We start from the raw sequence: 14221 nt of genomic DNA, 5'->3' as shown, positions 1-14221 counted from the left end.
TGCCTCGGCAGGGGGTTGGACTAGAAACCTCCAAGGTCCCTTCCAACTCTGTTATTATATTATATTATTATATTATTTATTTACCAATTTGATTTGATTTCTCTAGCCACCCATCTTAGGTTTGGGTGAGCTGGGTGGTCATGAAGAAGTTTCCTAAAAAGAACTATCGTATCTTCTTAATTCCCTTTGGGAAGTCCATCTTGAGATGGCCAAAAGAACCAAAGAGATACCGTAGACATGATGCCATATCATTCATGAGCTAAATTTAAAAACGTGTTAAGATAGTTTCCACATTCATCCCCATAAAATCAGAAGTTTGTGTCCTGCTTTTGACCCTCAGACCAAATCTCGGACTGGAATATTTCTTCCATAGTTTGCTGCTTCCTTTTTTTCATCAGGAATTTAATGTGCTGCCCCACGGCCTGCCCATCTGATTTGTAAAGAAGTTTGGAAACAAACTGTGTGAATAAAATTTCCAATATTCTGAAAGAACTGAAAAAAACATTCCCGTTGGCAGAGAAATGCCATTAAGTCCTTTAGGAACTCATTAATAGATTAACATTTGGGCAAGTAATTATAGCCGCAGTGCAAATAAAAATAAACAAGGCAAGCCAGTAGGTCACAATTGCTCTGAATGCTTGGAGATCGATACTATGAAATATCACATCTGAAGGACGAAGGTCAAGTAGATTGTGCCAACACTAGGTAAGCTGTGCGTAGACAGAGAGAGAGAGAGGGAAAAAAATCTGCTGTGAGGTTGGCTGGGTTGATTACTGTGAATGGGAGGTGGACAAATTTGGAATGAAAACAGGATGTTTTGGATATTTTGGATCCAATGGGCAGCTGAAGCGATTGAGAACTGAAATCCAAAACACCTGGTGCACAGTAAGTTTGTTCATTAAATTTAGCAAAGGTAAAGGTTTCCTTGTCCAGTTGTGTCTGCCTGTAGGGCACGATCCGTGTGGAATCTTGTTACTGTCCCATCGAAGTGGTACCTATTTGCTTGCTTTTGCTTGCTTTTGTACTGCTAGGTGGGAAGGAGCTGGCACAAAGAACGGGAGCTCATCCCCTTTTGTGGCACTCGGGTCTCAAACCCAGGCTGTCAGTTTTGCAGCTGACTAGCTCAGCATGATCAACCATTGAGCTGTCGCACCCCTCTTTATTGAATTTGTGCTCTGCCCTATTCAGTAGACTCTCGGTAGCTTAGAGCAGAGGTCCCCAACTCCGGGGACCGGCAGCGGGCCGCAGCATGCCAGAAACCAGTCCATGCAAACAAGCAAAGCCCCATCCACGGGATGCCGGCAGCATGCAAAACCAAGCCGCCTCCGATCCACAGAAAAATTTCTTCCCATGGAACCGGTCCCTGGTGCCAAAAGGATTGGGGGGAGCCCGCTGGCTTAGAGTGAATACAACAAAACTATAACTCAAACAATGAGGTAGAATATCAATATAAACACCTAGCCTTCCATTCAGTATAGATAACAGTCAGGGATTTAAAAAACGTGTCGGCCAAAAACATCTACAGATCTGGGCATTATTAAGCATACTTAATGGAAAGCGGTTTAATGCACATCAAAAAAAAAAAGTGGTACCTTGGACAGCTCCCCAGAATGTTCAAGTCTGTAAGACTGTGAACTTCCAACTGTTGAACAATTTCCACTCAGCTATAGAGATTCAATCACATTTTGATGTAAGAAAACCTGTTTGTATTTAAAGGGTGCATCCTATTTTATAACCACCTTCTGAAAGAGTGAAGTCTGGAACTCATTTCTTCTGTATGTCTTCGGAACTAGTCTTCGGACTAGACTATATGTCTTCGGAACTAGTCTCCTCATAGTCTAATAATAGCAAGCTATCCTGTTCATACCAAAGGAATACAAAATCATGAGCTCTTTTTGTTTCTGAAGAATGGAGTTTTTTTGTGGGCATTTCTTCTAGTTTGATTTATATACTATTAAACCTCTTGTCCCAAAGGTGGTTTTTCAAGAGGCAACTGGACGTTCTGGTTTGTTTGTTTTTTTCCTAGCAGATATTTCACTTCTCATCCAAGAAGCTTCTTTAGCTCTGACTGGATAGTGGGGAATGGAAGGATTTATACTTGCAGACAGCTGGTCATCTGCATCCTTTTAGCGGTCATTAAGGTCACCTGGAGGTTTATCTGTGTCATCGTGGTTACCTGAGTGGTGCAAATATTAAAACCCTTGTATCTGTTAGTGTCAGCGTTCCAGAAAAGCCCCCTCTTGCACAAAAGACTCCGAAGCAAACATCTTTCAAAGTTCTTTTACTAGCATAGGTAAACTGGCACAGTTGGATGAAATCCAAATCTGGGGATCCGGTTTTTTTCCTCAGTAACTCCAAAATCCCCACCCTCTTGACCTCTCTGCCAATCACATGCTCCAATCGCCAACTGTTCCATCTCGAGACATCACTCCGGCCACTCCTTCTCCAGATGTAGGCTCGGCCTGACCTTGACCGGCAGAAGGAAGGTTATTATGTCTTATAGCCCCTCCTACCAAATCCCCCCTCCTACTTTCCCACACATTGGAAAGTGGCAGCGCCGAAGCCTTCGGCCTAGTATGGCTTCCAAAGCTGAAGTTATTGTTTGTAACCCTTAGTTAGCCGTATGTTGCTACTGATTCGCCGTGTGCCACACACTCGCTTCATGTGTGTGCCTGGTGAGCGCATGCATCTGCCTTCCACACAGATGTCCGGCCTTCCGTGCATGCACTTTGCTCACATATGTGCCTTCTGCGCATGCACCCGGCCCCAAAAACATGCCTAAATAGGATGGCATGTAGCCTGGGCAAATGGGTGGGCGGGCCGCTCCCGGTTCGGGCGAACCAGTCCAAACCGGCTGAATGCTACCTATGGAAACAGTGCGTCATAAAGCCACAATTTTTGAATCAATATATCTCAAACCAACTAACTTACAAAATGAGTCCAGGATGATGTAATATGTTACATATTGGTGTATGTAACATATTACATACATACTATGGATGTATTTATTTATTTATTTATTTATTTATTATTTTAATTTATATACCGCCCTTCTCCCGAAGGACTCAGTGCGGTTTACAGCCAACTAAAACAAGAAATCACAAAAATTAAAAACATTTTTAAAAACTAATTCAATTTGGCTAAGAAACTAAAAACTCTAATAAAAAACCCCCATTAAAACTATATTAAGCCAGCCCTGCGCGAAGAAACAAAAATGTCTTTAGCTCGCGTCGGAAGGTCCGGAGGTCAGGGAGTTGACGTATCCCTGGAGGCAGCTTGTTCCAGAGGGCAGGAGCCCCCACAGAGAAGGCCCTCCCCCTGGGGGTCGCCAGTCGACATTGTCTGACCGACGGCACCCTGAGGAAACCCTCCCTATGGGAGCGCACTGGTCGATGGGAGGCAATTGGTAGCAGCAGGCGGTCCCGTAAATAACCCGGTCCTATGCCATGGAGCGCTTTAAAGGTGGTAACCAGCACCTTGAATTGCACCCGGAAGACCACTGGAAGCCAGTGCAGCTTGCGCAGGAGGGGTGTTACATGGGAGCCTTGAATTGCTCCCTCTATTACCCGCGCAGCCGCATTCTGGACCAGTTGGAGCCTCCGGGTGCTCTTCAAGGGGAGCCCCATGTAGAGACCGTTGCAGTAGTCCAGTCCAGTAATATATTAGATGTATATATGTAATATGTTATGGACCTGACCACTATGTTCGTGGTCAGGTCCACATACAGACTGTGGAAGCTCTGGATGTCCAGACTATATTGGACCAGTAATTAGCATTTTCAGCACTCTTCGGTCCTTCAAGAGCAATGATAAAATCTATATTGTGGTTTTTGTTCAGGTCACATAAATATTTTGCCCCTGCCGCAGTAACAATACAACCTTTGCAAAGCTGGCTTAATCTGAGTTGGAAACTCTACCTTTAACACATCGGGATGTTAATGTCTGTGTGCACACAGGTGTATGACTATCCGCTCCCCAGAAGGTGAGTTTATATTTCTGGAGTTAGCTGGACAACAGCTAATTTTAGACGAGAACTAAACTACATGCAAAGAGTGACAGGGAGCTGTAAAATCCACAAATGACAAAAAATGAAGTCATCAACGGGCAAAGATGCTTAGCCTATCAGGTCTGCCATTTTCCAATTGCAACGTCCTCATTGATTTGTTACAAATACTGTTAACCCTGTGTTTGGAAAATGCCAGGAACATGATTGCATGTGTTCTCATTTGTAATAAAATAGATTAACTCGCTGTGAAATTTTAACTAGACGGAGACACAACAGTAGCTACCTAATGAACCACAACTCATTGCTGTTAAGTAGCTTAATAGAAGCAGACTGATTACACTGCTGAAAAATGGATCTGTTTATGTGCAGAGAAGAGACCACTAGCATACATTATAGTAAAAGATAGCCACAACTATCTTCCATGCTGGAGAGGAGTTTATTGGGTACCCAGGATTACCTTCCCATAGCTGGCATCATCTGAATGACAGTACCCACATGGAGCTGAGCCATAATTTCAAGATTTGTTGAATAAACCACTGTTGGCAGGTATTACACATCGGACTAAGCCATAAATCGGCCAGGTTCGGGGGCTGGAGCCACAACACTTGTTTACAAACTGCAGTGCTGGGTTAATACCCCCACCCCACCAGAAAATGCAGTTTGTGTAATGAACTGTGGTGGCGCAGTGGTTAGAATGCAGTATTGCAGGCTACTTTGCTGACTGCCGGCTGCCAGCAGTTCACAGTTTGACTCTCACCGGCTCAAGGTTGACTCAGCCTTCCATCCTTGGGTAAAATGAGGACCCAGATGGTTGGGGGCAAGAGGCTGATTTCTTCCTTCCTGAGATTTCTTCCTTCCTTCCTTCCTTCCTTCCTTCCTTCCTTCCTTCCTTCCTTCCTTCCTTCCTTCCTTTCCTTTCTTTTCCTTTCCTTTCCTTTCCTTTCCTTTACTTTACTTTACTTTACTTTACTTTACTTTACTTTACTTTCCTGTTGTGCTCTGCCAGCAGCCTGTGGAGCTGGTAATGGAGTCGGAGAGCGATGAGGCTGAGGTGAGGCCAGGGCCATTGAGGAGTGAGGTGCGGACTCCAGAGCCTCCAGAGACTGATAGTAGTGAGGCAGAGGAACAGGAGGAGCATGAGAAGAGCTGCCAAAAGGCAAGAGCAGTTCAAGCAAAAAAGAAGACTCGGGAGTAGGGCCAAGAGATGATTGGCGCCTCCCATAAGGCTTAAAACAGACCAGCAATGGCATTTGGGCTTTGCCGGAAAACAATGTTGGTAGCTTCATCTTCTGCTTCGTCTACGTCTTGCATTTGTTTTTGTGACTTCTGAACATTTGCCAAGAAATTAGCAGTTTGCCTAATTGGACCAAGGTTTGTGATAGGACTGAGGAATTTGTGTTGGGAGGAATTTATTTTAATTTGAGTTAAAATTTGATGCTGGGAATGAAGTAATTCTCAGCTGTTTGGATAAAGTTTGTTTTTTCACAGCTGAGTTTCCTACTGCCTACTTGGGTCTAGGTCACAACATTTCCTTTCCTTTCCTTTCCTTTCCTTTCCTTTCCTTTCCTTTCCTTTCTTTTCCTTTCCTTTCCTTTCCTTTCCTTTCCCCAACACAATTCGCAGGTCTCCAGCAATACCTACCCATGTCCTGAAAAATGACCTTGATGAACGTATCTTTTCTTTTATGTACACTGAGAGCACATGCACCAAGACAAATTCCTTGTGTGTCCAATCACACTTGGCCAATAAAATTCTATTCTATTCTATTCTAAACTGTTTCAACTCCTACTCTCAAAACAACGCTACAGAGCATTGCACAACAACTAGACACAAGAACAGTTTTTTCCTGAAGGCCATCACTCTGCTAAACAAATAATTCCCTCAACACTGTCAAACTATTTACTAAGTCTGTACTACTATTAATCTTTTCATCGTTCCCATCACCAATCTCTTTACGCTTATGACTGTATGACTATGTTGCTGGCAATCCTTATGATTTATATTGATATATTGACCATCAATTGTGTTGTAAATGTTGTACCTTGATGAACGTATCTTTTCTTTTATGTACACTGAGCATATGCACCAAGACAAATTCCTTGTGTGTCCAATCACACTTGGCCAATAAAAAATTCTATTCTATTCTATTCTTTTGTTTTCAACTGCTTTAAATCAAAAACTCCCTCAAGATATACCAAACCTGAAAGGCCAAGAATAGAATTACTATCTGCTTAAGCTTAACAAATATTTTTAATTAGTAGGCTAACAGTAGAGCAATTAAAGGCTTCCCTTTTAAGTTTTATTAGTTATTGTATGTTCATTAACTAAGAGATAATTAGTTAAGAAAGCAGCTCCGTTGAGGATTATCCACTGCATAATAGATGCGCATCTGTGATTTTGAGGTTCACCCGCTATTGAATGTCCAATAACTATCCTATTAAAAACACATTTGAGGCAGGGTTTTCTGAACAATTCATTTAGAACAGACCACACAACATACTCTTGATAAAGGCCCCTTGTCATAAAACTCTCTGTGCAACCTTCAAAAGGTTTTGCTTGAAATACGAGGCCTAGAAAAAGCTTGCTCTGAAGTACAGAACTCCAAGGTAGGGTTAAAAGCAGAACCCAGAGATGGCTCTGGATGAAATTAGAAGTCAAAGCCAAATCTTCCTTGATGCACTAAAAGGTGAAGCATAGCAAATTTGGAACAAATCTTTGGCAGAGTTGTAGAAAGATAACTTCACGTCACTTTCTCTTCACTTTCAACTTCCTTGTCAGCCCTGAAGTTGGCCTGACTGAGGCCGTGTTCATTTTCTCCCTTGCTGCTTCAGAGCTGACACAGGCCAGAGCTGAGGGGGAAGGGAGGGAGTGAAGTAGAAATAGCTGGGGATGCTGTAGCCAAAATAAAATTCTTTCCCCTGGGAACCAAAGACATCCATGCAGGTGTGAGGAAGGAGGAGGCTGAATCAGCGTAACAACTGGACTGTGTGCTGATTGGCCCATGTGACCAATTACTCTGGGGAAGGGATAAAACTTTTACTTAGGTGAAAATCGGGGGGGACTTTAGAGCTGGTTTTCAGCAGGTTTGGGCCGTTATGATATATCCCAATAAATTGTTCTTTGAGGAAAATGCCTGCCTCGGAGTTCTTGTTGTGGATGTGTTACTTGAAGCGCTGACATTCACTTTTGCTTAAGTGTCCTTCAGATGAGTTTCTGTCCCCCTGGGAAAAAATAACTTTGCATGAAGGGAAGTCAAGGCAGAGGTGAAATCCAGCAGGTTCTGACAGGTTCTGGAGAACCGGTAGCAGAAATTTTGAGTAGCTTGGAGAACCAGTAGTGGAAATTTTGAGTAGTTTGGAGAACCGGTAGCGGAAATGTTGAGTAGTTCAGAGAACCGGCAAATACCACCTCTGGCTGGTCCCAGAGTGGGGTGGGAATGGCGATTTTACAATATCCTTCCCCCCAGGAGTGGGGGGTGGAGAATGGGGATTTTGCAGTATCCTTCCCCTGCCATGCCCACTAAGCCACTCCCACCAAGCCACACCACGCCCACCAAGCCACACCCACAGAACTGGTAGTAAAAAAAAATTGGATTTCACCACTGAGTCAAGGTTAGAAAGGGTTACAAGTAATCCTTGTACCTTATCTTCTTCTCCCTCATTTCTTTTTTGGATTTTCTGCCACTCCGATGGATTATTATTCTGGGATCCCAAGATATTATAGTATGTTCTGAAGGTGGCTTGATCATTCAGGTTGATTGGCAGTGATGACTTTTGGGTGCTGGAGCAGAGGTGGGGTTCACTTATCTCCCCTACCAGTTCGCAAATGTGAGCGCGCGCATGCATAGTAGTCGTGTGTTACCTCCAGGTGGGTTGGCGGAGCCTTCTGCAGTCGCCGCTACTGGTTTGCACAATCTGGACAGAACCGGCTGAATCCCACCACTGTGCAGGAGGTGTTTAGTTCCTCTCAATTGAAAGTATCAATTCAATTAGATTTTTTTTTCCAGAAAATCAGATCATTTAGCTTTGGACATCCAAATTACATTGATTCCACTCAAACTTCTGAATTGGTTTGGGAAGAAACACATGGAAGGATCCAACTTCCTTAAACTAATCAAGGAGAGAAGCAACCTAGAACTAAGGAGAAGTTTCCTGACAGTTAATCAGTGGAACAATTTGCCTCCACAAGTTGTAAATGCTCCAGCACTGGAAGTTTTTAAGAAGATGTTGGACAACCATTTGTCTGAAGTGTGGTTTAAGATCTCTTGAGCAGGGGGTTGAAGGCCTCCAAGGTCCCTTCCAACTTTGTTATTCTATTATTATTATTATTATACAAACTGATGTGAAGGCTTCCGGTTCTATTCCATTTTTTAGTTTCATTTGGGAAGTCAAGGTAGAGATCCATTTGGATCACCTTTGAATGAAATCCCAAAAGAAAATGCAATTAGGTACTTGAACCAATCTTCTTGGTTATATGACTGTATGACTGTAACTTTGTTGCTTGTATCTTTACAATTTATGTTGATATTGATTGTTTCCTGATTGCTTATTTGTACCCTATGACTATCATTAAGTGTTGTACCTTATGATTCTTGATGAACGTATCTTTTCTTTTATGTACACTGAGAGCATATGCACCAAGACAAATTCCTTGTGTGTCCAATTACACTTGGCCAATAAAAAAATTCTATTCTATTCTATTCTATTCTATTCTATTCTATTCTATTCTTCTTTGTACCCTATGACTATCATTCAGTGGTGTACCTTAGAATTCTTGATGAACATATCTTTTCTTTTATGTACACTGAGAGCATATGCATCAAGACAAATTACTTGGCCAATAAAAAAGTTCTATTCTATTCTGTTCTGTTCTGTTCTGTTCTGTTCTATTCTGTTCTATTCTATTCTATTCTTATTTGTACCCTATGACTATCGTTCAGTATTGTACCTTAGAATTCTTGATGAACGTATCTTTTTTTATGTACACCGAGAGCATATGCACCAAAGACAAATTCCTTGTGTGTCCAGTCACATTTGGCCAATAAAAAATTCTATTTATTCTATTCTATTCTAACCAATCTTCTTTCTTTCTTTAAAGGAAAGGATCCAAGACAGCCCTTCGCCTGCTCCATCTGTAGAAGAGGGCCAGCGACCCGGAAGTCATGCCTCTTCACACCAGAGCAGCAGTGTTTCAAGTTCTCCATCCCAAATTGACAACACACCAGATAGAATTGGTTTGTACCGTTTCACTGTTTGACCGTTTCGGATTTAGGGAACAGCCCTGTGGAAAACGAAAGACATTCATACACACACGCATACACACTGTGTTTGTCAGAAAATAAGACCGAGTCTTATTTTCGTTTAGACTTGAAAATAAGCACTTACCATTAATGGTATGTAATGTTCAATACGTTATGTCTTGATGTGTTCTGTTTTTATATATGTCTGATTGTTTTTTGTGTTGTTTTTAAAGACAAATAGTTTAATCAATAATATTTTTTTTAAAAAAAAAATAAGCACTTGGGCTTATTTTTGAGGCAGTCTAATTTTTTTTGAGGTGCAGCAAGCCAGACTCGCTGAGCTGGACACGCCTTGGACGCACCGTCGCCTCTATTCTGAACCTTCAGCGTTCGGAATGGAGGCTTTTTGGTGAATGGGAGGAAAATGGGGAGGGGGTTTTTTCCTGCCTTTCATCCATTCCTCAAGCTCAGCACAGACTGAGGGAAGGATGGCAGGCAGGAAAAAAACCCTCCCCATTTTCCTCTGATTTGCCAAAAAGCCTCCCGCGAGCTTTCCAAAAAGCGGCTGGCCGCGGCGGGTGCCGGCTTCGGGAAAGCGGCCCAACAAATAGAAGTGCTGCGCCCAGAAAGAGGACAAAAGCGGTATTTGCACTGCCCCAAGGGACCAGCGGGCTGCAGTTGCAGCTGGACAGTTCCCCCACTCCATGCCCGCGCTACCACTCATGGCCACACCCATCCCGCCCCCAGGCTTATTTTTGGGGTAGGGGTAATATTAGGCCCACCCCCAAAAAATTAGGGTTGGGCTTATTATTGGGGTAGGTTGTGTTTTTGGAAAAGCCCGGTAACTAATTTTATCCTTATTTCTCTCCCTTCCCTGCGCACCTTCAATTTTCTTTCAGGTCTGTTATCAAATATTAGAGAAGGAGAAGCAATAGATCAAGAATCTGGACCCAACCCCAAAAAACTCTCAAAGGAGAAAGGTGACACCATTTTTTATTCTTCTCATGTCAACATGACTCTTAGACTTTTTTTTTTTTTGCTGCGGCTCTATATCTGTATGTTGAAATCAGAAGGTTTGTTTTTAGATTACAGCATGCTGTAATTTGGAAAATGGTTTGGAATGGATGATGTTTGCATTCACCTCCAGTATTTTGCCATGTAACTGGAGGGGGGGGAGCAGCAAGACCCCCCCCCCACCTTTCTACAAAAGGATAATTTCAATCTTCCAAAGTCCCCACTACATGGTCCCATATCTGGTAGAATTTTATTGGATGGGCGAAGTCCTACTTGTTACTCACTGTGTGCTCAGAAATGTGGTTCTTTCGCTCGGTTTTCTTCACTGTTTATTTAATTTTTGATTGATTGATTGATAAGTCTTAGAGGCCACCTGACTCCCAAATAACTGTAGGCAGAAACTTATTGGTTGATTGGATCCCAGTATCAGAATTTAATCCTGGTTTTGCTGAAGCTCCTTGACTTCTATAGATTCGGTGAGGAAGCCCCATTAAACCTGATTTCTTTTTAAAAAATGATAGTAAATTGTTCTGTAGTCTATAATACGAATGGGTTAAATAAAAAAAAAACACCCCACTGTTTTTATACATCCTGAGGATGGTTTAAGTCACACATACTTGATTATAACTCTGGTAGTTGGCAGACAGTTGCATTCTCAGACTTTCTGTAACATCCAGTTTTGCTGATTCAGATTAAGTCTGCAGAATAACGCTAATCGTTCTGGCAAAAATAAATTCACACGCCATCTTATCCAATCATCTGTCAGTTCAGAAATACTTAAGAGCGCTCACGTCAGGGTTGCAGCTTCAGTAAGTTGTTCAACTTCTTCGTGTTTGCATTAATTGCATTTTACATTTGTAATGAATTGCGTTTCACGTGAAGGGAATGAACTAACCGTATTAATGCATTTGCATTAATTATAGCGTGCCTCTTGCATTTTTGAATTTCAATTCAATTGCTTGCATTTTATTGATTTATTATATGCATTTTAGCCCCTTTGTTCTTTTGTTTAAAAGGCGGCTTGAAGTCATAAAACCATCAAGGAAAAAAAAAATAGCTTCTACAGCTTTTATCTTTATCAACCCCAATATTGATGATGACGATGATGAAGATGATGCTATCATCATCATGGATTTAGGAATTCATTATTGAGGGGATATGTAGTTAACACAAAAGTATCGACGTTTATTAAGTATGGCATTGGCAAGTCAGCAATTTACACAGGCATGGTAAACATATGTTTTCACATCTGGTTTCGGTAATATCATCATGATTTTGAAAATGATTTATAGCTCTCTGAGCCATAAACTGCCAATTTTGCTGTAACTTGGAGTTTTCGGGAGATTGAGCTAATTATTCATCCCAATTTTTTTTTATTAATTTTACTACAACAACGCAACACAACACAAACATATATAACACAAACACATGCGTTTTCTATTTACACGTCAGTTTCGTTCCACATACTTTCTGCTTTATGTATTCCCCATTTTTTCCCCTCTTTTCTTATCTTTATCTTTAGAATAGAATAGAATAGAATAGAATAGAATAGAATAGAATAGAATAGAATAGAATAGAATAGAATAGAATAGAATAGAATAGAATAGAATAGAATAGAATAGAATTTATTGACCAAGTGTGATTGGACACACAAGGAATTTGTTTTGGTGCATATGCTCTCAGTGTACATAAAAGAAAAAGAAAAAAAAACCTTCATCAAAGGTACAACATTTACAACACAAATTATCATTCCTTTATATCTAGTTTTATTCATTGACAGTATTTTATACATTTACCACCTTCTCTTCTCCATCATTTATTCATATTCACTTTTCCTATTCTCTAGCCAATCGTACCACTTAATTCGTACTTGATAGTATTCTGTCTCTTCTTTTTCTTTTCTTTTATTTCTTTCATTAATTTATCCATCTCTGCACAGTCTAGAATTTTTCTTGATTATTTCTTCCTCTGTTGGTACCTTTTCATTTTTCCAGAACTGTGCGTAGACAATCCTTGCAGCAGTAATTATGTGTAATATCAAGTATTGAGTTTCTTTACTGTAAGCTCTGTTTAATGCCACGATGTAAAAAAGATGTAGAGACTCTAGAAAGAGTGCAGAGAAGAGCAACAAAGATGATTAGGGGACTGGAGGCTAAAACATATGAAGAACGGTTGCAGGAACTGGGTATGTCTAGTTTAATAAAAAGAAGGACTAGGGGAGACGTGATAGCAGTGTTCCAATATCTCAGGGGTTGCCACAAAAAAGAGGGAGTCGGGCTGTTCTCCAGAGCACCTGAGGGTAGAACAAGAAGCAATGGGTGGAAACTGATCAAGGAAAGAAGCAACTTAGAACTAAGGAGAAATTTCCTGACAGTTAGAACAATTAATCAGTGGAACGACTTGCCTGCAGAAGTTGTGAATGCTCCAACACTGGAAATTTTTAAGAAAATGTTGGATAACCATCTGAGTGAGATGGTGTAGGGTTTCCTGCCTGGGCAGCGGGTTGGACTAGAAGGCCTCCAAGGTCCCTTCCAACTCTGTTGTTATATTATATTGTATTATAATATTCCTAATAAAAACATCTCTGGTTTCAAGTCCACCTTGAAATTGAGATTGAGCTAATTATTATTATTTTTTGTAAAGTTTTTTATTTTATAGACAAACAGACATTTAAAACATCAGCAATTCCTTCCGTGTGATGTCTCGGTGTTTTCTTCCTGGCTCCATTATTTTATTGTTTCTTCTTTCTTCACTTCAATTTGAACTATTACCATTTTTCCACAAATACATTATTATCATTTTCTTACATAATTATCCATTGCTTATCTATACCGTTCTTCTAACCAATGGTAAAATTTATCCCATATCTTAAAATATTCTGGATCCTCTCTTTCTTTAATCATCAAGGTTAATCTATTCATTTCTGCACAATCTAAATTTTTTCTAATAATTTCTCCTTCCCAGGGGTATTTTCTCTGCTTTCCAATTTTGCGCAATTTTATGACGTGATCACACATGGTCTAAGTCTTGAATTCTTTGCAAGTTAGGGGAAGAGAATGATCAGATAAGGCAGGGCTCAGCAACCTTAAACACTTGAAGAGCCACAGAGGTCCTAACTGGAAGCCCCCCATTCAATTCTGGAGCTGACCAGAAGTCCTGTTCCCCCACCATAGAGTCTCCTCCTAGCATGGTGTCCTTTTTCCTCTACCTGTCCTAACCAAAAGTCCAATCAATTGTGGACCCGACCAATGACAGGGAGCCGCAGCAGAGGGATGAAAGAGCCACATGAAGTTCCAGAGCCGCAGGTTGCTGACCCCTGAGATAAGGGAATGCTTAGGGAATGATCAGACAAGGGGTGGAGGAGTCCGCAACTACATAACAAACAGAGAAAGAAGCTCGGAAAGAACAGTGGGAGAAGAGGTTGCAACTGGAGGTGGAGCAGGGGCGAAATGCTACCGGTTCACTCTGAACCGGTAGCAGTAAACCGGTAGCAGTGGCGAGCGTAGTTTAGCGAACCCGTAGCAGCTGCATCATGAGGCTCCGCCCACCCACCCTGATGTCATTACTTCCTGGTTTTAACCAGGAAGTAACCTGTTTTTGACCGTCTGCACATGCACAGAAGGCTTTGCGCATGCGCAGAGGGTCCAAAATCGGATGTGAAGATGGCATGCGCGCCATGCACACAGCATGTGCACTTCCAAACCAGTAGGGAACGTAAGTAGATTTCAACCCTGGGGTGGAGTCAAGAGAGAACTCAGCCTAGAGTTGTTGCGTGATCACAAATGGTCCTCTCTTGAATTCCATTATCCCTTATCTAGAACCAATTTAATACTCAGCCTTAGTTGATTAGATTCTTGTGAATAGGCGTAGCAATCATTCTTCTGATTTTGAATTTACACACCTGACATTAACTTCTCACTTAATGACTACAACAGCTCACGACCCGCTGTTGACCTTGGAAGC

At 41.5% G+C, this 14221-nt stretch overlaps 1 protein-coding gene across 1 annotated transcript in view; it reads left to right on the top strand.

Moving 5' to 3' along the window:
* The window catches only part of DACH2 (dachshund family transcription factor 2), a 371548-nt gene that overhangs the window by 307008 nt on the left and 50319 nt on the right, over positions 1–14221 (top strand). Inside the window, exons 7-8 of the mRNA XM_058154632.1 lie at positions 9103–9238; positions 10144–10224. Coding sequence (XP_058010615.1) covers positions 9103–9238; positions 10144–10224 — 217 coding nt within the window. The remainder of the gene's footprint in view (positions 1–9102; positions 9239–10143; positions 10225–14221) is intronic.

Source organism: Ahaetulla prasina, chromosome 11 (assembly GCF_028640845.1).
Source record: "Ahaetulla prasina isolate Xishuangbanna chromosome 11, ASM2864084v1, whole genome shotgun sequence".
Lineage (NCBI taxonomy): Eukaryota > Metazoa > Chordata > Lepidosauria > Squamata > Colubridae > Ahaetulla > Ahaetulla prasina.
This window is presented reverse-complemented; position numbering and strand designations above follow the sequence as displayed.